At 50.5% G+C, this 23,050-nt stretch overlaps 1 protein-coding gene across 1 annotated transcript; it reads right to left on the reverse strand.

Annotated features, from left to right (window-relative positions):
* Positions 1 to 350: 350 nt before the first annotated feature.
* Positions 351 to 4,213, reverse strand: Tpbgl (trophoblast glycoprotein like). The gene has a single exon (XM_074082794.1). The coding sequence runs from the start codon at positions 3,915 to 3,917 to the stop codon at positions 2,745 to 2,747; it is 1,173 nt and encodes a 390-aa protein (XP_073938895.1). The 5' UTR covers positions 3,918 to 4,213; the 3' UTR covers positions 351 to 2,744.
* Positions 4,214 to 23,050: the final 18,837 nt, after the last annotated feature.

The following is a 23,050-nucleotide window of genomic DNA, read 5'->3' on the forward strand; positions in this document are numbered from 1 at the left end:
CCTAGGCCTGGCAGAGTTGCATTCAGTACAGGCTGAATGAACGGTTGACATGCAGAGGAGGTAAGGCTGGAGGCCCCAACACCCTTCTAATAGTCTCATAAAGTCAGTGGCCACTGACAGATTGCAATGAGGGTGACAGAACAGAAACACCTTTTAACTGCAATTATGGAATGGCACAACGGTTAAACACCAACTGCCACATGACACACCCTCAGTTGGTTTTTGGTAACTATCCATGCTTTAATAGTTCAATAAAAGTAAATTCTTGGTACTCAGTAGAGTACTGCAGTAGCCGTTGTAGTAAAAGCCTCAGTTTTTTGCTGACAACAAACCCACAGTGAATAGCATGCTTTATTCGCCAGGATTTATTGAAGTCTTAGGTTACATTACCAGAGCCTTTGGTTCTGTTAGAGACATAGTTCTCTAACCTGTGTTCAACCATCACTGTTTTGTTCTAGGGGATTGTCAGGGTACCCTCTGAAGGTCATTGGCAGATGAGAATGCTTCTAGAGGGTTTAATCCCTTCTCGTGGGGGAATTTTTTTTGGAGGAAGATAAGGGGACTACACACTGTCCGACTCTGTGAAGACTGCCCAGTCCTTTTCAACATTTAGAAGGCATACATTTTAGAATCATGGTTTCTAAAATGCCAGAATTGTAAACTTCTGCCTCATAGTTTTAGGGTTCTTAGATCCTGAATGCAAAACAAATCAGTCTGGAAACACTTATGCCCTACTGATCTGGAGCTCACTTGTCCCTGGCTCCACATAGCTCAAGGGGTCATTTTACCCCAACTCCCACCTTTAGGCTGCTGTTCCTCAACCTCTCACACACCCAGTGTGGAGGTCTGCCCCTCTAGCCAGGAGAGCACTGCATACACAGGAGGGTCGGAAAAGCACCCATTCATTGGAAGATTAGATGATCCCTCTTCTTCTCTGTCTGAATTGCCTCAGTCTCTGTAGCTGGGCCTCCTCCCTATAGGCACACCCTTGGTTAGTGTTTGTTAGTCAAACTACATTCCCTTTCACCCCCGACCCCAAAATAATAAGGTTCCCATTCTAACTGTGGATAACCTCATCTCAGAAGATAAAAAGCAGACTGGTTTTGAGAGCCATGTCATCCCCAAATCCCTTTGTGTGTCTAGCCTCAATCGTGCTCTGGGCAATCAAAGCCTATTTCTTCTCCCACATCCCCAGAAAACACAGAAAGGTCACTGCTCCATCTCAGGGAGACCCAAAAATGCCTTCATGTCACCTACCACCCCCATCAGTGCCCCAAGGTCAACAGGAATTGACACAGCACCACTTACAAGAGCAGACTATCTGAGATTATTGCAGACTTTATAGAAAACTGCCCAAGGGAGGTCCAGGTATTTGGGGAAGGGGTGGGAAGGCAGATCTCAAGCCAATATATTAAAGGAGAGAGAAGTCCTGTGCAGTGACAGCACAGGCCAGCCATTCTGCCTGACCTAGGGGTTGGAGCCAGGGAGAGGCAGCCCCTCCCCACTCACCAATTGTGCTTTGGGATCATGCAGAAGGCAGGGCGCTGAAGCTCTGACCCTGAACAGGAGGGCTTGTGCCTGAGTCAAGAGATGAGAGCTGAGACCCCCAACCTCTTCCAGAAGGCATACAGGGGGTATGGCTGGGAGATGGCAAAGATTCCCCAGGGGAGGAGCCACATTGTATGGGAGAGATCATGGAGAAATTGGTGAGCAGTAGCTTCCAGTCCCACCCCCATTCTGAGGCCAGCTGGACCGATGAGCCTGGTTCTGAGGTCCCAGTGTCCCTTTGCACGCCCAGCACTCTCTCCTTCCCCAAGAAGATACGCAAGTATGCAGTGAGATGCCTGGCATCCGCCCTTGTCCTGAAGAGCTCGTCCTGGGAGGACATGGGGTGGAACTCATCCCAAGGATGAGTTCCTCACTGGACCTGACCAGTGAATGGGTGGGTACAAGTGCAAGTGACGGGTGCGGAGGATTGGGAGCCTAAGACTTGGACAGATGAATGAGACTCAGCCTGGAGTAAAGAGCTGAGTGTGAGGGATCTAAGCCTGTAAGAAAGGCTGAGGCTGGATTGCATACTAAGATTGGATGGGGGTGTGCTCTTCCCTGGAATGGGAAAGATACAACAGGAGCTGAGCCTCAAGTCTGGGCCAAAGAAGGGAGGGGTCTGGGCCACAGCTGGGGTTTGAAATACATCCTCAGAATGGACTCCCAACTTTGGGCCCCAGGATGTAGGTCCCTATACACAATGGAGGGCTGAGCTCTGGGGTGGGACAAAACCCTTCAGATGGGACAAAAATCTTCTGTGACCAGAATGGGATGTGAGAGCCCCTGGGAGCAGGGCTGAGGACTCTCAGCAGCTGGAGACTGGGTCAGGGCAGTCTAGGGTGTTGGGCTCAAAGCACAGAGTGGTGGAGGAGGCAGTCTCGGAGCTTTCTGATTGAAGGACAGGGTCTCTGAGTGAGTTCGGAAAGGGGATATATTCAGTAGTCAGGAGGGATGGATCAGAGCCTGGGGTGGGTGGGGCAGTTTCTGGAACCAGACAGGGTGTCTCTGGGTCTTTGATGGGAGCTCTGAGGCCAGGGATGGGGTGTACACCTTAGAGCTTCCGTGTGGGAGGTATGCCGTAATCCAAAGGTCTCGGAGCTCCAAGCTCAAGGGTTTCATTTCCATCGCTCCTGGCTAGGCCATGTGGCCCCAGTCATCAGCTGGCAGGGGCAGTCCCCAACCCTGGGAGACGAAGCTCAGAGTCCCGAGCCTGGGGATGTGGCTCGAGAGCCGGCGGGGGCGGCGGCGGTGGCGGGCGCGCGGCGCGGGTCGGCGTCCTGCTCGTAGCGGTAGTGGTAGCCCTCCATCTGGTCCCGGCAGGCCTCGCGCAAGTTGCGCATCCAGCGCTGAATGCCGCGGCGGTTTAGATAGAGCACCATGAGGAAGATGAGGCCGATGAGCGCCAGCACCAGCCCGAAAAACACGTAAGAGGCTTCCAGCTCCGGGCCGGCGGTGTCCACGTCTTCCCCGCGCCCGTCGGGGTCACCGTTTGCGCAGCGCAGCCGCGCCTCGTCCAGGTCCAGCAGAGGCCGGTCGAGTAGCGCCCGCGGGGCGGCGCAGCGCAAGCGGCGCGCGTCGGGTACGCGCTCCGTGGCGTTGCGCAGCCAGGCCAGCAGGGGGCGCGCGGCGCACCCGCAGCGCAGAGGGTTGTTGGCCAGCAGCAGGCGCGGCCCGGGCAGGTCGCCATGGCGCTCTAGCGCGCGCAGCTCGTCGGGGCTCAGGCCGGCCAGCGCATTGAGGTGCGCGTCCAACTGCTCCAGGCGCGGCAGGCGCAGCGCGGCGGGTGGCAGGCGGCTCAGCGAGTTGCCCGCCAGGCCCAGCAGGTGCAGCTCGGCTAGCGGGGCAAGCGCGGCGTCCAGCGCGTCCAGCAACGCAGGGCCGCCCCGGTCCAGCGCGTGGTTGAGCTGCAGCGAGCGCAGCGCGGGCAGCCCGCGGAAGGCCCCGCCGCCCAGGGTGCGCAGCGGATTGTGGCTCAAGTCGAGCGCCGCTAGGCTGGGCAGCCCGTCGAAAGCGCCGTCCTCCACCACCTCGATGTTGTTGTGCGTGAGGCGCAGCGCGGTGAGGAGCGGCAGGCGCACGCCAACCGTCGCCGCCTCCTCCCCGTCCGCGTCCCCGCCGGCGAAGGCGGCCGCGCGCAGCACCGTCAGGTTGGCGCCCACGATGGTGAGGTTGCGCGCGTCGGGTGGAACGTCCCGCGGCGGCTGCCGGAGCTCGGCGCCCGACGCGCAGCTCAACAGCAGCTTGGGGCTGCCGAAGCAGTAGCACTGGAAGGGACAGGGTGCGGCGGGCCGGCTCAGCGCCGCCGCCACGAGCAGCAGCCCAGGTAGCAGCGGTCCCCAGAGCCCCGGCTGTCCCGCGCGCGGGGCCATCGCAGCAGCCCCCGCATCCAGTGCCCGGGCCGCCGCGCTCACCAGTGAGTTGGGAGCGCCTGATGGGGGGCACGGGTGGGGCAAGTCCTTGAGCGGCTGGCAGTCTCGGTCGGTCCGTCCGCCGGCTGTAAAGTCCGAGGAGTCTTCACTTGCCTGGCTGGGGGCGAAAGGGTCAGGCGGGGAGCGGCGCCCCCTGCCCTTGGTGCCCTCCTTGCCCTGCGCGCCGGCCTCAGACTTCCGCGGCCGTTCAGGGCTCAGAGCCGAGTGGGCAGGGTTTGCCTCCCCCCTCCCCGCCTCCCCACCTCCTCGCCTCCTCGCCTCCTCGCCTCCTCCCCTCCTCCTCCGCCCCCAGCGGAGTCTCCGCGCCCTTCTGACCGAGGGAGGCGGAGTGGGAGGCTCCCAAGGATCCAGGTTTCGGCTTGCTGCACTCTCGCTCCCCGCTCGCCAGCCACAGGGCTGCTGAGAAGTTTGGCTCCTGGAGGCTCTGACTTGCTTCCGCCCCTTCCCCATCCCCCACGTTTAAGAGCTGGTTCTGTCCTCCTTTTCCCCCCACCTCCCCACCCCCGCTTGGTGGCACGTGTGGGGCGGGGCGGGCTGGGGTGAGCTGGCAGGTAGGTCTTTACTCCGGGTGAGGTGCCCCGGCCGGAGGAAGGGTGGGCTGAGAAAGTTTTTCGTTTTTCAACCTCTTCCTCAGCTCTGTGCTAGGGGAGAGAGACTGGAAAATCCCCAGCCTTAGCTGTCTCCTCAGCGACCCCAATTCCGTTAGGCAGGACTGTGTCACTGCCCCTGCAGGTCCTGTGCGACCAGCCGTTTCTCTACCCTGTCCCATGCCCTGAAGATGTCTGGAGCACCCACCCCCCACCACGACCGCTGACCCCCTAACTCTGGCTTCCCTGCCAGTTCTCCCACCAGTTTCCCTCCAGCAGTCTGGACCCCCTCTCTCCTAGGCATAGGGACCAGTGAGTGGAGTGATTCAGCTGTTTGCTGTCCCTCCCCACCCCAGCACCTGGGTATGCTAAGGCCACCACCAGCTTGCCCCCTCCCCTCCAGGATTCCCCACCTGTCAGTGGTGAATGGGGTGGAGGGGAGATGCTCCAGAGGTGGGGAGGACTGGAGCTGCTTCTGCAGGGGGGTGTGGGAGGTGTCAGGGCTGAGGTGGGGGCTGATCTCTTTATAGGTTTGTTTTGCTCTGGATTTTTATTTATTTGCAGACCGGGGAAGCTCCAGACCTGATTTAAAGAGACAGGCTCCTAAGAAGGGAGCATTCCTGGCCTTGGCATGAATTATTCAGGTTGGAGAAGCTGACATTTGATCCGAAGGCCATCAGAAGTATCCGAAGTGAAGTATCCACAGAGTTGGTTAGGATAAAGAAGGCTTCCTTCCCCTTCCTCTCCCCCTCCCCCAGGAATCAGCCCTTTTCCTTCTCTTGAATTCAGATGGTTGTCGGTTGACTTCTTCCCTGAGGTTATATTTAACAGATCATCGACCAGACCAACGATCGAAACCACTTAAGGAGAAGAGGCAGACCCTGCAGTGGCCTGGGTCTTAGGGAGGGACCAACAATAAGGACCAGGCTGGTGTAGCTGGGGATACCCCAGCCCTCCTATCCCCCCAGTTCTCTCTTCCCTATCCCCATCATAGCTGTCTGGAGTACTGGCAGATGACAACAGTAACATGCACATAGTAGGTTGGATGTGTCTGTACAGATGGACACATGAGGTTATTCATACACATGTGCTTCTCCATGTAAAGACAAGCACACCTAGGAGTGTCCACAGATGAACACACGGAGTCATGCTCACTTGGATGTGCATACAGTCTGTGCATGAAAGGTAGGCTCAGATGTGCCTCACATAGATGCACGCAGGCTCACTCATAACCTGCGCACACAGGATTTGAGTACATTCTGATATATGTCCATAGACTCATAAGCACACACATACTTGAATAGGTACGCTGCTGGGCCTGTGCCTGGTGCATTCTTAGAGGGGCAAGCTGACAGACCCATGTGTACAGCAAATGCAGCCCGGGATTGACCAGCATTAGGAGTGTACAGCCCTGCATTGTGCTCTTGATATGTGTAGGTCACAGGCCTTTCTTACATGGAGGCTCAAGTGGTAGGGTGCCTCCTGTGCAAGTGTTCAAACCCCAGTATTGCCAAAGAAGATTGGGTACCTTTTCTCCAATGGACACAGGTGTTCAAGTAGATGCCCTTCAGGCCCTCAGGTGCTGCATTCCCATCTACCCTGACCTACATCACCTGCAAACCCCACCTCTGACATCTCCCTGGGGGGAGACCCTGGATCTTCCTGCACATGGACTAATGACCAGAATGGTCTGCTCCCCCGTTCTGCTTCATGGATACCCTTCTGTCTCCAGCCCCACAAGGAATGGCAGACTACTGCCAAGAGAGCTCTCTCCCTCTCTAGGCACCCATGGTGATGGGCTTCTGACTGCTGATGCACCCCCCCCTTTGGGAAGGGGACTGCAGGGCAGTATGTAGCCTTTGTTGAGGGGTACTATATACCTCAGGGAAGGGAAGCCCAGGAAGAACTTGGAATCATCAGGAAACAAGGCAGATGTTCTCTGTGTTGTACAAATGGGGAAACTGCTCTGTTCTTGGAAGAACAGCCTCTCCATCGTGGAGAATGTGTCAGTGTACAGTATGTAGTAGGTGTTCAATAAATGTATGTTCTGTTGAATCTGAGTCTGTGTTTACTCTCTCTTGCAGTCAAAGGAATTATCTTTTCTTGAACTGTTTGTCCCACCTGGTGTGGTTTCCCCTTGGCTATGTGTCTCCAATTCTGCCCACTGTCCCTCAGGGATCAGCATGAAGTTCTCCCACTCTGGGAAGCCCTCCTGGCTTCCTTCTTCCTCTTTGGAAGTTCATTTAGTGATCAGAGTTCTAAGATTCTCCTGAGCCCTTTAACTCTCAGCAACTGGGTCTTGAAACTAGTCTGATTTCCTGTGCTGTCAGGGCATGGCTCAGGGATTCAGCATGGAGAAGGCACTAGGGAACCTTTACTAAATGAAATAATGTTTCCAGCTTGAGCCTCTCCCATCCCTGTGAGCCCAACTTGGGGAAGATCCCCAAACTGCACTTTACACCCAGGAGACAGATGCCCAGAAAGGTTAAGTGCTTCTCACAAGGTTGCACAGCTGCCTGGTATCTGAGCCTGACAGGGTTCAGGTTTCCTGTTGTCTCATTTGCCACAGCAGCCTTCCCTGTCTGAGGCTCCCTTTCTCTGAGGGGAGTGACTGGGAACCTGAATACAAAGAGCTCAGGCTTGGCTTTCCAGGGAGACACTTATCCCACCCAGAAGAGTGAGCAGCTCCCTTATGCCCAGACAAGAATCCCCTTGTCAGCCACATTGGACCAAAGTCATTGAGTTTATTATCCCAATAAGTCCCAGAACCCTTCTCTGAGCCTTCCAAGATGAAACCCCCTTCCTGAGTCTCAAACTCCTTTATTTGGGGTCCCTTCTCAAAATGACCCTGCTTTCTGTAAGGTGTAGTAGGGAGCACAGAGAGGTTTTGTGACTTTCCCAGGGTCACCTAGCAAGTAGCCCCTCTCCATCATGCTCCAGCTCCAGTGTGTCATCAGAGATGTCTCAAGATCTCTGGAGTCCTTGGGCAGGTCTCTGCCTTTGCAGATCTGCTTTCCTATCTGAAAAATAAAATGAAAATCAAGAGGGCTTTTCAGTCCTGGACACTTAAGCCTTTTAAGAATGGAGGTTGAGTAGAGAGAGGAAGGGAATATTGTAATTTGCCTCAGTTGATGCCTTTTGCCTTCTCTGTGGATGACCTTCAATTTGGCTCCACCCTGGTTAAGGCCTTAGTTTGTTTAACTATAAAGCATCCAAATATGATGCTATGTCCTGTTAACTCAGGTTCCCTTTGTCCTGGTGGCCATCGTGCCGCTCTTCCCTTCCCTCTGACTCCCTTCCTCTGAGGCAAATGAAGGGCAGGCCTGGCATGATGAAGATTAGTCATTAGGCAGGTCCTCTCCTCTTGCACAGCTTCTGCACCAGCAAACTTCACGGTGGGCCTCTGATCCATTTCTCACTATGGCTGCTCTCCTCCCCCACTGCCTTGAGACACAGGAAAATCCATAGGCCCAAGATTCATTTTCTCCTTTGAGTCAGCAGAGGCCATGCTCTGCTTGGGAGGGGCGGGCAAGTGGCTTTTAAATAACTCTCTGATATTTAATACCCTCCTCCTCCACTCTGTGGCCTGGCCTTTGGGGAAAAGCTAATATAAATGAGTGGGATGAGTCCTCGGAAAGTCCTAAGTGCTCTTGCCCCCACCTCACTCCCCCCTCCCCCACCCAGACTCTCAGGCCACTGAAAAAGATGATCCCCTCATTACCTCTGAACTGAACTTTACCATTTATAAAGGGCACCCCTGGCTGGGCTTCTTTTCTCCTGTTCAGAGTTGGAAACTGAAGTTCAGCAAAAGGTAGCTGAGCCTGCCAGCTTTTGGTTCTAGTCTACTGCTAGCTGGCTGGCTGTGTGGCTGAGCAGTTCCCTGTCCTTCCCTGCATTTCTGTTTCCTCACCTGAGCTTTAGGAGAATCAGCCAGTGGGTTGCTGTGGGTCCTTCCCCAGCTGTGAATGTCATGATTTGCTGGGTTGGTAGGTCCCCTTCGCTCATAGAATCATTGTATTTCTACCCTGCTCTTCTGGGAGAAGCCAGAGGGCAGAGCAACTGCCTAGTTCAAAACCAGCTAGGGTCTGGCCCCAGGACTACTCTAGTGCAGACTCCCTTGAGTCAGGGGTAGGAGTGGGTGAGGGAAAAGGGGAAGGAGCAGAGTTGAGCTCTTTCCCTTTTCTCCTCTCCCTTCTCCTCCTCTTCTGTTCTCCCCTTCCATCCTCTTCCCTCCCCACCCTTCCTTTCCCTTCTAGGTAGAGATGGGGACAGACCAAAAGCAATAACACACAAAACTATTCTTGTCTTCCTTTGCAATTGCAATGTATGATCTGTCCGTGGTGCTGAAGATCTTTATCCTGCTTGCCACTGTCTGCGTTAGAACGGCTACTTCCCATGATAGAGATCTTTCCTACATCCTAGTGTTCTCTTCTTTACCTCCTTAGACAGATCGTTGGCTTGGACTACTCAATGCAGATAACATGTTGTGATGGCGATGTATAATAATTAGGATTAAGTTCATTTGTATGTGTCAGGATGCCCAAAATAACAGTCTCTTCAATGAAATAGAAATAGAAGTTCTTTTTGTCTCTTTTTCATAAGTTACAGAAGTAGTAGTCTGGAATCTGAATGACTTCTTCACAGTCACAAGGGACTCACACTCCTTCCAGCCTCTCACCTTGCCTTCCCTAGAGTGTAATTCTTACGCTTGTGGTTCAAATAGGTGCTACAGCACCAGCCACCATATAAAATATCAGATGGAAGAAAGGATAAAGACCCCCCTCCCTCTATGGGCATTTCCCATAATGTCACTCAATTCTTTAACTTATGTGGCATAACTAACTAGCTTGAAAGAGCCTGGGAAATATGAGGTGGCCCTTATTACTAAGGAATAAAGAGAAATAACTATTGTAAAGCAACTATAATTCATGCCTGTAATCCTAGCTACTTGGGAGGCTGAGAGTGAGAGGATTCTGGTTCAAAGCCAGCATGGGCAAATACTTTGCGAGATCACCTATTTTCGAAAAAATCAGAATAAAAATGGATTGGAGGTATGGCTCAAGTGGTAGAGTGCCTGATTTGCAAGCACAAAGCCCTGAGTTCAGACTCCAGTCCAGAAGGAAGGAGGAGGAAGAGCAAGAGGAGAAGGACAAGGAAAACTATAAGTCACTAATATCAGTAGTGGAACAGTGGTGTTTATGGTGACAATGATTATATTATAATTATGGTGTTGATAGTAACAGCAATAGTAATGGAGGTGGTGGGCAATAATGGTTATTGTGGTGGTGGAGATAGTAGTATTGGTGATGAAGAAGTAGATAGTAGGGGTAGGTTGATGATAAATCTGGTGGTCAATGTAACTTCAGGTTCTGGAGCACACACTCATGTAAGCATCAGCTTGAGAAGGAGGATACTGGGATCCAGTGACCTCAAAGTGTCTGGAGCCTTGAGGTCTGCTCCAATAAATTCAGGTGTGATTTTTGGCATCCTGCTGTAGTTTACCAGCTACAGCTCTCTCATCTTCTTGAGGATAAGCCACCCCCACACAATATCAGATTAACCCTATTTAGGATGAGGATAACTCTGGAATGGAGACTTCAGACCTTTGGGAGGTGAAGCAGGCACGACAACATTGGACTCCCATTTATTAGACAATAAACACTGGTGGAATTTGTTATTATCCTCAAGGAAAGACTATACACAGAGAAACACCTGGAGACATGGCTTTAGAGATAGAGACAAATCATTACAAAGACAGATGAGCAGAGAGAATTACAGATACACAGAAGCAGGCCACAGTCATAGACTCACAGGTACAAACACTCTGGATGCCCAGGACAACCCCTCTCCCCAAATAGAAGCTGCTACCCATCCATCTTACTCAGGACAACTTGCAGGTGACACCTGGGTCCCACACAGGTGGAGTCAGAAATGACAGTGATGTGGGGAGCTCAGGGGTCAGTAGTCAATCAGAGGAGCCCCTCTGGCTTTTGATGCCCCTCTCTCTCATCCTAATTAACATTGCACCCATTCGCCCTGGCTGCACCAGGCTTTGTGGCTGAGGTAACCAAGGGTAGGGCTTGAGCAGGAGGAGGCATGTCCTCCAGGATCTCTCCCTTCAGGGGCCCAAGGACACACTGGGAAGCCATTAGCAGAGGGGCCATCCAGCAGCAGCTCTGGTTCCAGGTGAGACGGCGTGATGAGAACATGTGGCAGCCTCCTTCTGGCTGGCACTGTTACATGGAGGACACCTTGGCACTGAGTAGTTCCAGTGTCACTCCCCCAGAACAGCCAGGAATGCAGAGCTAACCACAACACAGTCCTTGGAGCTCAAGGTCATTGTTAATCCCCCTCCAGTTTTCCTCTTGAACATTTGACACCAGGTCTCCTGACCTTCATAGTAACACTCGTTTTTCAGGAAGTCTCTTTCTTTCTCTGCTTCTGCTCAGAGCTCCTGATGCCACCACTCTGACCTGTCACCCTTCCCATTGATCCATGCTTCTTTGTAAGTGGCAGCCCTGCCCAGATCCAGCCGCAACAGCCCTCCTTTCTGCCTTTGTGGAGCGATACTTAGTTCCACCTTGTATCTTGTCCTCATATGCCAATAATCCTTGGCTCTGGGACTCAGGACCGTACATTTCCCACCTGTGTGCTGGAGCCCCAGCTCACATGAGCCCTCAGAGAGCCTGTTCTTTGCAAACAGACCATCTATTGTCAGCAGCCTAGGTTTCAAGGACTGGAAGTTCCTGCCTCCCTAGATCCCTCTCTCCCTTCCCAGCTTCATGTTAATCATTTTCCAGGATGATTTAGTGACGCTTTCCCCCTGAGTCTGGGTCTAGGTCCCTGGATTTCCCTGAAAGTGTCCCAAAAATGACAGAGAAAGTGTTCAGCCCCAAGTAGGGCTGGTATGGGTTCCCCCACTCCTCCATGAGGTGTGGTGTCCTTAGGACTCTCTATGAGTTATCATGCCCTAGAAGGCTGTGGGTATGCAGGAAGACCTCAAAGCCCATCTGGAACATTGATTCTTGCTGTCCCACATCTTCCTGGACTTAGGACAGGAACCCCAGAACAAGGGATGGACAGCAGACTGAGCAGTCAAGAAGAAGTCCCCTGTTGGGGCAACCCCAGACTCTGCCTCAGTGACCCCCATGGTGCAGGCAGGATAAGTAGCTCTCACCATCTTCAGAGCGAGGACTGTCTATAGGAGGGGCTTTAGCTTTGCTTAGCCAGTGTGTCCCCAGCCCTGCCTTGGGAAGGAAAAAAGCCAGTTGGAAGTTCAGAAAAGGAAAGGCTAAAAAGGAGTCCACAATGGGCACTAATTAGCCACTGGGAGAGAGGAAAAGGAGGTCAGAGAGCTGAGTCTACTTTGGAAAAGAAAGCACCTGGCAGGCAAAATGTGGCTGCTCCCCACCTCCATGCTGCCCAGTACAGGGCTTAGTCCCACATATGTCCATCTGACGTGGGCTCCATGTCTACCCATAAACCCTGTCCTGGCCTTCTCTGGAGTAAGCAGCTGGCTGAAAGGAAGAAGGAGGAAAGGGGGAAGAGGGGGCAAGGGAGGGAGGAGGCGGGCAGACTTGACTGGGCATCCACTGTGTGCAGTGCACTAAGTGGAGAAGTTTATGCACACGATTTTATTTACTTCTCACTACAACCCTGAAATACAGGTTCCTTGGCCCTAAGTTTTAAATACAAAGGTGGAAACTCAGATTAAAGTGGTCGATCCAAGACTACATGGTTGAAAAGAGCCAAGTAGAAAGTTGGGAATCAGGCTGTACAGTATGCAGTATTTTTGGTGCTGAAAAATGAGCACTTGGAGGGCAAAGCCCTGTCCTGCACCATCCCTGTGTCCCCAGTGCTCAGTCCAAGGAGGGTCAAGCATATGGTCAGTGCTGAGAAGAGCTATTGAACTTGATAGGCAGAAGCAGCTGAGCCAAGAAAGGGCACAAAGAGAAGGAGGGAGACAGAGGAATGGTGGATGTGCTATACAGGCAGAGAGGGAGATCACTCCCATTCCACTGAACACCACGCAGGGGGCTTCTGGGGAGATTTCCTGGGACCCAAGACAGTGTCCACCTGAACACAGCCTGGTGCCAGGCCATGGGGGGAAGCAGCAGCACACAAACAGTACATTTCTTCTTCCCTCTACCAACCCCCTCCACCCCAGATGGTTAAGCTGAAGCAGAAAACAAAATGAAGAACCTTTAGCCCTTGCTGGAGCCAAGCCACCCCTGCTAGAGCTGGGCAGATCACCAGCAGGCCAGCTGCTCAGAATCAGGCCATGGTTATGAGTTGGGGGGTGGGTATTGGGGAGCAGAGGGCACGCTGAGCTCTAGGCAGGGCCATTCATGGGCACAGTGCCTCTCCACACAAGCTGGATCTTCTGGCAGGGCCAAATGTACCTAATAAAGGGGTAGGGAACTGGGGATGTGGACTCTCCTTTGTGCTTACCTGTGCAGCCGGAGAGAAGCAGATGGGCCAGGCTAGCTTCACATAGACCCCTCAGTCTTCACAACCACCACCCTCAAAGATGGTGCTTCTCAGCCCTGAGTTTAAAGATGAGGGAACTGAGACACAGAGAGAGTAGAGAATTCACCTAAGGTCACTGATGAGTGGGGAAGGCTGGGATTCCATCTCTGGTGATTGACTCCAGACCTGCTCTTAATCATTATGATCTCCTGAGAAGAGCAGCAAGAAACCTGGCTGTCTGCACCCACCAGCAATTAGGGGCCCCTTGGTATTGTGAAAAATGTCGGCGGAGTGTGTCTGATTAGGCTCATCAGGGCCCAGCATGGGACACATGTGTTTTTAAGATGGATCACCATTATCCTTGGCTGAAGCATGGCGTGGGGCTTTCTAATTACAAATTATTCCTGCTGGATTTCATTATGCTTCCTCTTGTACTGTTTTTTTTGTTTTGTTTTGTTTTTTGTATTCTTAATAATCTTACAAAACATTGAAAATCATGGTGGGCCAAGCTCATTAAAATATATAGCTCAGCTTTTTTTTTTAAAGACACAATGTTATTATATTTCTAAAAAGTGAATGCCGGATTCAATGTTACGTGACAGCAATGATTTGAATTTCACCATTCCACCCTTACAATGAGCCAGAGAGCAGGACAGACATTCATATTCCTACCAAAAGCCTTCATTCATTTAGAAAGCAAATTTCCTGTGTTTGTAGGGGGTTTCATATAAGTGTTTAGACTGTTTTCAACCAACAGCCAGCTTTGTAGCCTGTGTTATGGGTATTCTTTCTGAAACTCTTCACTGATCACTAACAAGTCTTCAAACTTAACACCATCAACAAAGATCACAGCGGGGCTTCGTGGCTGGAGCCTGTGATCCTAGCTACTTGGGGGGTGAAGATTGGGAGGATTTAAGTTCAAGGCTAGTCTGGACAAAAAGTTGTCAAGACCCCATCTCACACAATGACTGGAAGTGCTGGTGTGTACTGTCATCCCAGCTACACAGGGAAGCACAAATAGGAGGATCATGGTCCAGCCCAGCCTGGGCATAAACTGAGACCCTATCTCAAAAATAACCAACACAAAAAAGGCTGGTGGAGTGACTCAAATGGTAGAGTGCCTATTTAGCAAGCACAGGACCCTGAGTTCAGCCCCCAGTACTACAAGAAAACAAAGAAAAACATAAGAAAAAAATCCACAAACAGAAAATGAATGATTTCTAACATTAAAAAAGAAGAGGAAGAAAAGGTAATGATCACTATGACCCAGTGTACATCTACTTAGAAGAACTAGGTTAGTCTGTCTTGCTTTGGGAGAACCTGAACAATAGATGGAGGTCTGATGGAAGTTTGAAAATCTTGCTTTGCTAAAGGCAGTTGGAATGTCTCCCAAGCCTTCACACTTGGATGGGAAGAGAGACGGGGATCAAACAGTGATATGCTGGGCAGGCCTAGCTGCCTGAACAGTGGATCAGGGAAAGTGGATTGGTGAGTCAATGGCAGATGAAGCAAGGACCAGTGTCTTTCTTGGGGCTCAGTCCTCCATGCTGTCTTGCTCAACGAGGTGTTTTTGAAGGACTTGGATTAGCTCAAATAAACATGCTTATCAGATCTATGGGTGGGAGAGTGGTTATGTCAGATGGTAGCACTAGGTTTCAAAATGATGTGGATTGGCTTGACCCATTGGTGACAGCCTTAAGTTCAAATTCATGGAGATATAATGCAAAGTTCCCATTACAGCTCAAAGTTCAGAGTGGGAGAGAGGAGAAGGAATTACTGAGCACACGTGCCACACTCTAGCAGAAGATATTAATTGTGGAAACCTTAAAAGGAAGATGTAATCATTTTATAGGGGAGGAAACTGAACACTAGAGAAGCTAAGTATTTGCTGTAGGTCACATAGTAAGTAAGAGATGGATTTAGGTTCATCAGACTATTGGGTACATTTCTCTCAGAAAGTTCGGGACAAAGAAACAGAGCCGAATAGCAATTAGTGTGAAAAGAGAACAAGAACACACATTTACATGACACCATCCCTGAATTTGCATTCAGAGCCTTCTGAGCATCAATTCTGGGACTATCCTTGAGCAAGGCTTGGGGTGCACAGATGAAAACTCATAGCCCCCAAGCAAGCTGAGCTCCTAGTCTGGGAGAAGAGAAACCCACACAACGGGTGAATGTGAGCAATACTGAACATACAGAATGTTGTGGGAGTCCAGGGAAAAGCAGGGCTCTCAGGCTTGAGGGAATTCTGGCGAACTGCAAAGGAGGCAGTGTCTGGCCTGAGACCTGAGGCTAGCTGGCTTATTTGTTTGCTAGGAGAGTGTGGATTGAGAGTATAGGCAGAGTGAACCAGCCTGGGTGCTTCACATCCACTTCCTCAGTGGTGAGGGGCACTGGGTTTCACCCTGAGGTCCAAGAAGGGGGCAGGGCTGAGAGAGAGAGGTTTGCCAACTCCCACCCTCATCCCCCAGCCTGGAAATGGAGAAGAGAGCAGGAGGTGATTGGGTGTCCTGGAGGGCAGGTATGAGCCAGTCGGGGACCTGCCTCTGGACATGATGGGTAGTTTCCAGACCTTGGCCTCAAAACATACCTTACTTTGCACCCACTTCCTGCATCCTGAAGCTGTTCCTTCAAGTGGAAAGGAATAGATACTACTGTTCAGGGGCATGAAACATGTGAGGAACAGATGTCCTGGGAGTCATTTGGAAGAGGAAAAAAGGACGGCACAAGTCCTTATGCTCACAGGGGAGACAAGTGAATAGCATGCCCAGATTCCTATGGTGGAAACAAGGCTGGAAGGGAGGTGAGAGGTGAAGAGATGTGGCAGGAGCTGTTGAGTTATACTCGGCTCCATCCGTCAGCAAAGCAGGCCATGCTGGCCCCTGAAGGCCTTGTCAAAGATGTGCCCTTTATCTCAAAGGCAAGGAGAAGCTGCTGAAGGCAGCTTTACTCTGAGAGGTGACAGCATTTTGGAAAGACTGCTCTCAGGGCCATGATTAAAGGGGCTGAGTATGAGAAGACAAATGAGGAGAAGCTTGGAGGAGTACAGTGAGAGATGATGGCACTTGGGCAAAGTGGTGGTGTGGAGGTGGGGAGCTGTGGGTGAGTTGGAGGTACTTGGGGCCTGGTGACAGATTGGATATGGGGCATTGGAGACTAGGTCCTGGGTTTCTGGCCTGTGGATAGTAGGACATTCACTGAGAGGGAAGGCCAGGTATGGGGTGAACTGAGCTTGGTCCCAATGAAGTAGGGACACTGACACATTCCAGGGCACATGTTGGATGGACAATTGGATCATCCAATCAACACTCACTCAAGATGTAAGTCTTGGTTTCAGGGCCATGTTGGGGCTGGGGATAGACACCTGGGAGGTATGGGCATTTAGATGGTAATTAAGGCTATAGAACTACCATGCCTGCTTAGTCAGAGCCCCTCTTGGCCCATCCACCACCTGCTCTGGGAGGATGTTACTGATCCTCATCCTGCCCCACCCCAAGACTAGTTCAGGCCCCCCTCTGGCTCCTAGCACTTCCCCATTGCAATGTGTGGTCAGTGTCTCCTCCCCTCCTTGGATGGCTGGCTCCTTGAGGGCAAGGACCATATTCCTCTTGTATCCCCAGAGACCAGCATAGGCCTTGGCACAGAGGACACCTTGGGGACCGCCTGGTAATTGACACATGAGCTATCAGTGGAGCAGCTGCCATAGGAGGAAACAGCCACCTGCTCCAGAAAGCATGGCTCTACAGCCTAAGGGGGAATAGAGGAGATTCCTATATCCAGCAGGTGTCCTCTGAGGACCTCTTCAGCCCCAGATTCTCAATTTCTAGGACCTGAATCACCTCCTCTAGTGGGGAGGAGGCAACCTTTCCACCTATCCCTGAGTCCAGGGTTTGGGCTCAGGTTCTCTGCAGCCTCTAACACTTCCTCTAGAGAGGTTTCTGAAGAAGAGGCTGTGCTGACCTCAGCAGGATGTTACCCCTCCCCCCAGGAGCCTCTCCAGCCCTGGGGCTGCCACCCAAGTGTGGATGTCATGCTAGAATTTAGCTGAAGCTGCTGAGGTAGCACTGGCTTGGGCTGCTAGGCTGGCTGGCTGCCCTGCCCAACCTACCCGACCTCAGCCTTGGCCTGGGCCCTCCTCTTCCCCAGGCATCTCCACTCCACCCAACTGCATCTCTCACTGCAGCAGTTGGCTACAGGAGCCAAAGTGGCAGAGCCTGGAGATTGTAGGTGCCTTCAAGAAGGGGATGTGCCTGAAGAAGAGAAGGAGAGGGAACAAGTGAGGGAAGAAGTCTGAGAAGGGGTGAAAGAGACACAGAGTGTCTCCACGGGGCTGGAAGGCCTTCAGGATTATTCAGCTCCTTAGGTTTTCCCAGAAAAACACAAGAGCAAAAAGGGGGAGTGACTTGCTATAGGATGCACAGGGTACCAAGAAACCTCCTTATACTTGGGAGAGGAAGGAAAGGGAAGGGGGCAGACGACACTGGAGGCCATGTCCGGGACTCTATCCTGCCCGGAGAAGGGAGTATGGAGGGCTGGTGGCTAGAGAAGAGTGTTCAGGAATCAAATTTGGTTGAGATTGATTCCTTCCTGTACAGATTGGCCCCATGCTCTCCTGTCCTATCTCTCTATCACACTGGAAGCTCCTGGAAAACAGGGACAGCCTTCTCTATCTGATCAGGGCATCCCTAAGCTTTCCCATTAGCCTGGAGTCCCCTGAGGCTGCAGGACTGGCCTTCCCTCCAGATTGGTAGCATGATAGTTTAAATATGCATCTTCTGTCCATCCATGGTGCTCAGTGTAGCAGCAGCTTGAGGGGGAAGGAGAAGGGCTTGCAATTCAGACACGAGAGGCAGAAGATGACTATAATTCACAATTGAGCAGCCCTGCCCCATTCACAGGGAGGAGGAGCCTCCAAGCCTGGGAAATGAGAGATAAACCCAGCGGAGAGGATTCCAGCCCCTGGAGCTGGAATCCTGAGAGGCCAGAAGGGCCTGATAACACGCGCATTGTTACAAGAGGTGGGAACGCTGTGCGCTTCCCACCCTGGCTCAGTGCTGGACCTGAGATAACCATGGTACTGGGATCCTATGTGGCCACACCTGCTCTGACAGCAAATACTGTGGGAGCTGCCCTCACTTCCAGAGGACTGTGGACTCTGACTATGAGAATGCAGAAGAACCAAGCCATGTCAGCACCATAACTTTGTTAATTTCATTGTTATGCTGGGCTTTAAAGTAAAATTTATTGTACTTTTCCCCCATAGTGTGTTCACTATAGGAAATTTGAGAACTAGTGTTTGAAGGAAATATAAACATGCTTGTTTGACAAGTTTCCTTCCAGTCCTTTTTCTAGGTATATTGCTATAATCTCTAAAATTATTTTTTACTTTATTTATTTTTGAGGTACTGAGGTTTGAACTTAAGACCTTGCCCTTGCTAGGTAGGCACTTTACCACTTAAAGCCACACCCCCCGTCCTTTTTTGCTTTATTTTTCAGATAGAGTCTTGTATTATTTGCTTACCTATGCTTTCTAGTAGCTGGTATTACAAAAAATCACCGACAACTCACTTGGTTGGTTAATTTTTTGCTCCAGCTGAACTTATAACAGTGGTTCTCCTGATCTCCACCTCCCAAGTAGTTGGGATTATAAGGAATGAGCCACCATGCCTGACTATTTTTTCTTTTGATTATTAAAGTAAAGTATAGTCTTTTGAGAAAAAGGAGAGAAGTGCAGAAAAACGTTTACAAAAACAAAAACAAAAAGCAGCTGGTGGAGTGGCTCAAGTGATGAGAGTACCTGCCTAGCAATCAGGAGGCCCTGAGTTCAAACCCCAGTATCGCCCCCCCCAAAAAAAAACCCAGAAAAAAATGTTACGCTATTCCATATCCCATCAACCATTGTGTGAAGACATACGTTCAATCATTTTTCTGTGCCCTGAAGCTTTTCTTCTTAACACGGAGGGACCATATGTGCAAGTGCTTTGTTTTTACAATCTGAGAGGCAGCACAATGTGTTTACTAAAAACAACAAAAACTATCCTGTGTTCGAATCCTGACTCCATCACTTTCCAGCTGAGTGATGTTGAGAAAATTGTCTCACCTCTATTGACCTCAATTTCCTCAGCTGCAAAATGGAATCAACTCTTATCGAACTTATAAGTTACTTTTAAAATTTGTGTAGATAGCTGGGCACTGGTGTCTCACACCTATAATCCTAGCTACTTATGAAACTGAGATCAAGAGCATCCAAAATAACCAGAGCAAAATGGACTGGAGGTTTGCAGTAGAGTGCCTGCTTTGCAAGTGCAAAGCCCTGAGTTCAAACCCCAGTCCCACCCCACAAAAAATAGTGTACATAGCCAGGCACAGTAACTCACATCTACTATCCCACCTCTCAGGAGGTGGACATAGGAAGGATCTTCGTTCAAGGCCAGCCCAGGGAAAAAGTTAAGTGAGATGGGAGTCTCCTATCTTAACCAATATCTGAGTGTGGTGGTGCATGCCTGTCATCTCAGCTATGCGGGAGGTGTAAATAGTAGGATCATGGTCCAGGATGGCCTAGATAAAAATGAGAGACCCTATTGAAAAATAACTTTCAAAAGTTAAAAGGGATAAAGGTGTGGTTCAAGTGAGAGTCTCTGCTTAGCAAGAGTGAGGCCCTGGGTTCAAACTCTAGTACTACCAAAAAAACCTGTGTATATAAAATGCCTAGCAATGCATTCACCACATCCTCAAATGTGATGGACATTTGCCACATTGTTTTCCTGCATAAAATTATTCCAATGCTTTGAATTTTGGGTGAATCTCTCACTAGGTGAGTTCTCATGAAAACTAGAACCCCGCCATCCACTTCAAAGTCAAAAGTGACCAGATACCCTTCCATTTCCTCTTTCCTTGACAATTTAGCCAACTGGTTGCCTGGTTGATATGAGAATTGATGAGGTAGGGAGGAAATTTCACTGAATTCATGTGTGAATTCAGTCTAGGTATGCAGTCAAGTGATATTCAGAGGCCTGGGCGACTGTTTCTATGGTATGAACTTGGCTGTGAACACAACTGCCCACTCATTTGGTTCTTGAGCTTTCTCCTCCATTCTGAACTGCGTAGTAGAACTCCCAATAAGTTGTTTTTGTTTATTTATTTATTTATTTTTCCTGTTTGGTTTAGCTTGATTGAGTTTTCCTTGTTAACAACCACAAAGGTTAGTTCTTAAATCTTTTCAACAACAGAATAAATTTGAAGCACTAACTTCAATTCTCAAGTTTTTGTACAGAAAAGTCCTGCATATGCTGTGCTCAGTGCTGGCCTTTTGGACAGAGAACAGGGTGATCCTCAGATCTGTGCCTCTCTGCTCAGCCCAGAACCAGCCTGAAAAGGAGGAGCTCAGAGGCAGCAGCTGAAGGAAAGAATGAAGGAGACAGGGGCATAAAAGGACAGGGGAGTCCACCTGATGAAGAAATCTCCAGTGGGCAGCTTGTGTATAGTCCACTTGAATTCCTCAGGCTCTTGGGTCTCCAGCTGATGAACCCTGGGCTTTGAGCAGCCTGAAACACGTGAGCTCATCTTTTTCCTCTCTGATATCAGTGCTCACATGTTTCCTCAAGAACAGCATGGCCTGAGATGAAAACCCCAAGTATCATCCAATACCTTGCCCTGGTTTTCTCTTCCTTGGCATCCAGTGGGTCCTGTGAATTCATTCCTAGATACCTCTTAATCTGCACCTCACCCCCATCCCCAGGATGCTAGTCCATCCTGTCATTATCTCTCATGTGTCCATATCTATTCATGAGGCACTTGCTTACCACAAGCTCACTGTCCTTAGGAGGCCAGTGAGGTGTCAGGAGCCAGTCCCTAGAGGTCATCTCCCTTTTGACGAGCAAGACTGCTTGTCTAGGTATCTCAGGTCTTCCTCAAGGGGCTGTGAGCAGGCCTGGCGAAAAAATGGAGTCCTGGAAGTACCCAGCCGTGTTTGGAGCCCAACTAGCTTGGTAAGGGGGGACAACTGTGTGCGTCCTTCTAGAACTCCTGGGGGCAGGGCCTGAGTTGGGTTCATTTCTGTTCCCCCCTCCTACTCCCCCTGCCAGTTCCAGCACAAGGCCTGGCATTCTGACAGCGCTCAGGAAGTGTGGATTGATCAGAGACTCTGGGAGCCTTGCCTTGGTCCTTTTTTGGCACACCATCAAAGTGAGACCTGGTCTTGGCTACATCTCCTGCTTCATCTCCCCCATCCATGCCTTTTCTGTAGGATCCACCCACAAGAACTGTTCATAGTTCTCTGCCTGGGTGCCAAGCTGTCTCACTACCCTGACTTTGGACATGTTCTTCCCTCCACTTGAAGCCTTCCCTCAACATGTCAGTCTGTCAAATATCCACTAATTCACCCTGCCTTTATGGCTTGGTGAGCACGAGTGCTGCCTCATCTGGGAAGCCTCCTAGAACTGGCCTGAGAGGCCTCCCTCAATTGTGTCCCCTTCACACCCTACCCACACAAAACTTCATTATAATATTTGGCACAGAGCATTGTGGTTGTCTATGTCCCCACGAAGCAGCTGTCTTGAGAAACTGCCTGTTTCTGTTTGTACTTCCATTGCCCCACTGGTACCCTGCACAAAGGTTACCAGGATGTGAAGGTTTCCTCTCTGTCCATCCCCACCCCTTGGACGTGAAGAGCAGTTGAAGAGGTTACAGGGCTTTGAATGCCAAGATAAGGAGAGAGGCTTGGCTAGATTGGCATGGTTGAAGGATCCCAGGGGCCAGGACACCCTGAATTGGGGACAGGAAAGTAATTTCTAAATTTGGCCCTCTTCCAGAAAAGAATAGGGAGTTAGATCTCAGCAGAAAGTGGAAGATGGGCATTGGGTCATCCCCACACCCTACAGACTCCCTTTCCGCTTTTGCATTCATTTTCAAGTACAGGAGTCACCCTGCAAAGATGCGGGGCCTGAGATCTACCCCCACTACTGAAGGTCCAAGCCCAACCTCAATCCCTTGTTATGTAAGTGAATTATCCACTGTCCCCAACAAGCACCAGCCAGATCTCCTCCTCCTCATAATTGATTTAATCTTCTCATACAGAGAGCTAGCCAGGGTTGAGGAGATGGCGTTGATCAGGAGCCAACACGTCAGTGACGTAGGTGCATTAATTACAGGGAATCTGGGTCACAGATTGGCTCTGAGTAGCTCTCGTCCTCCTCCCCAGTTGTTTTGGTTTATGAAAGGACATTTTCAGAAACTCCTCTTTCTCAAGTTCCAGTCCTACATGTAGAGAAAGCTGAGAGTTCCGTAAGACCTCATCTGTCTCTCAGACTCCCCACAGAAAACTCTTGCATTCCATTTTGAGTGCAGGACACAGATAAACCTAATTTGTTGAGGAATAAAAAGACAATAGATGGTTTAATTTTAGGGTAGAAAGAGACCTTAATTTACTTTCCACAGCAATCTGGAGGATGTCCAGGCCCTACTGTGTGTCCTTAAGAATGGGAAGTTCACTTCCCCAGGATAGTCTTTCCCTCATGTGAAAACTCCACCTAAGAGAAAGTCCTTTCTCATGTGGGGTTGAGATGTCAGTCTTGTGGCTTCCCCTGGGAGCTAGCTCAACCTCTGAGGTCACAGGGAATACCACAGGACAGCCAGCCAGATCCTGGGACACAATGACCATCACCCTTGAGTTTGTTCTTCTCCAATATAAACATCCTTGGCTTTTTCACCAGTTTCCCATTTAGTGGACTTTCTAGACAACTTCCTACTGTATCTTCTATGTGTATAAACCATGGATGCACAGAGCACATCAGTCTCCAAGGCAGTGTGCACAGCTCAGGTCAGGGCGTGACCATCAGCCTTTCTGCTCTTGTTATTAGATTTCTATAGCTATTGCCTGAAATTGTTGGAACCATGACTCTTAACACTTTTGACTCAGCTTAAACTGAGCACACTCAGCAACCCCTCATAGTCACTTTTCTGCCACCAGCAATGAAAAGTCTCCATGAAAAATACCTTTTTGATATTAGGAATGGC

Source organism: Castor canadensis, chromosome 1 (genome assembly GCF_047511655.1).
Source record: "Castor canadensis chromosome 1, mCasCan1.hap1v2, whole genome shotgun sequence".
NCBI lineage: Eukaryota > Metazoa > Chordata > Mammalia > Rodentia > Castoridae > Castor > Castor canadensis.

Excerpts from the sequence above, each read along its gene's own strand:
- Tpbgl (XM_074082794.1), bottom strand. The coding sequence starts at position 3,917 with ATGGCCCCGCGCGCGGGACAGCCGGGGCTCTGGGGACCGCTGCTACCT.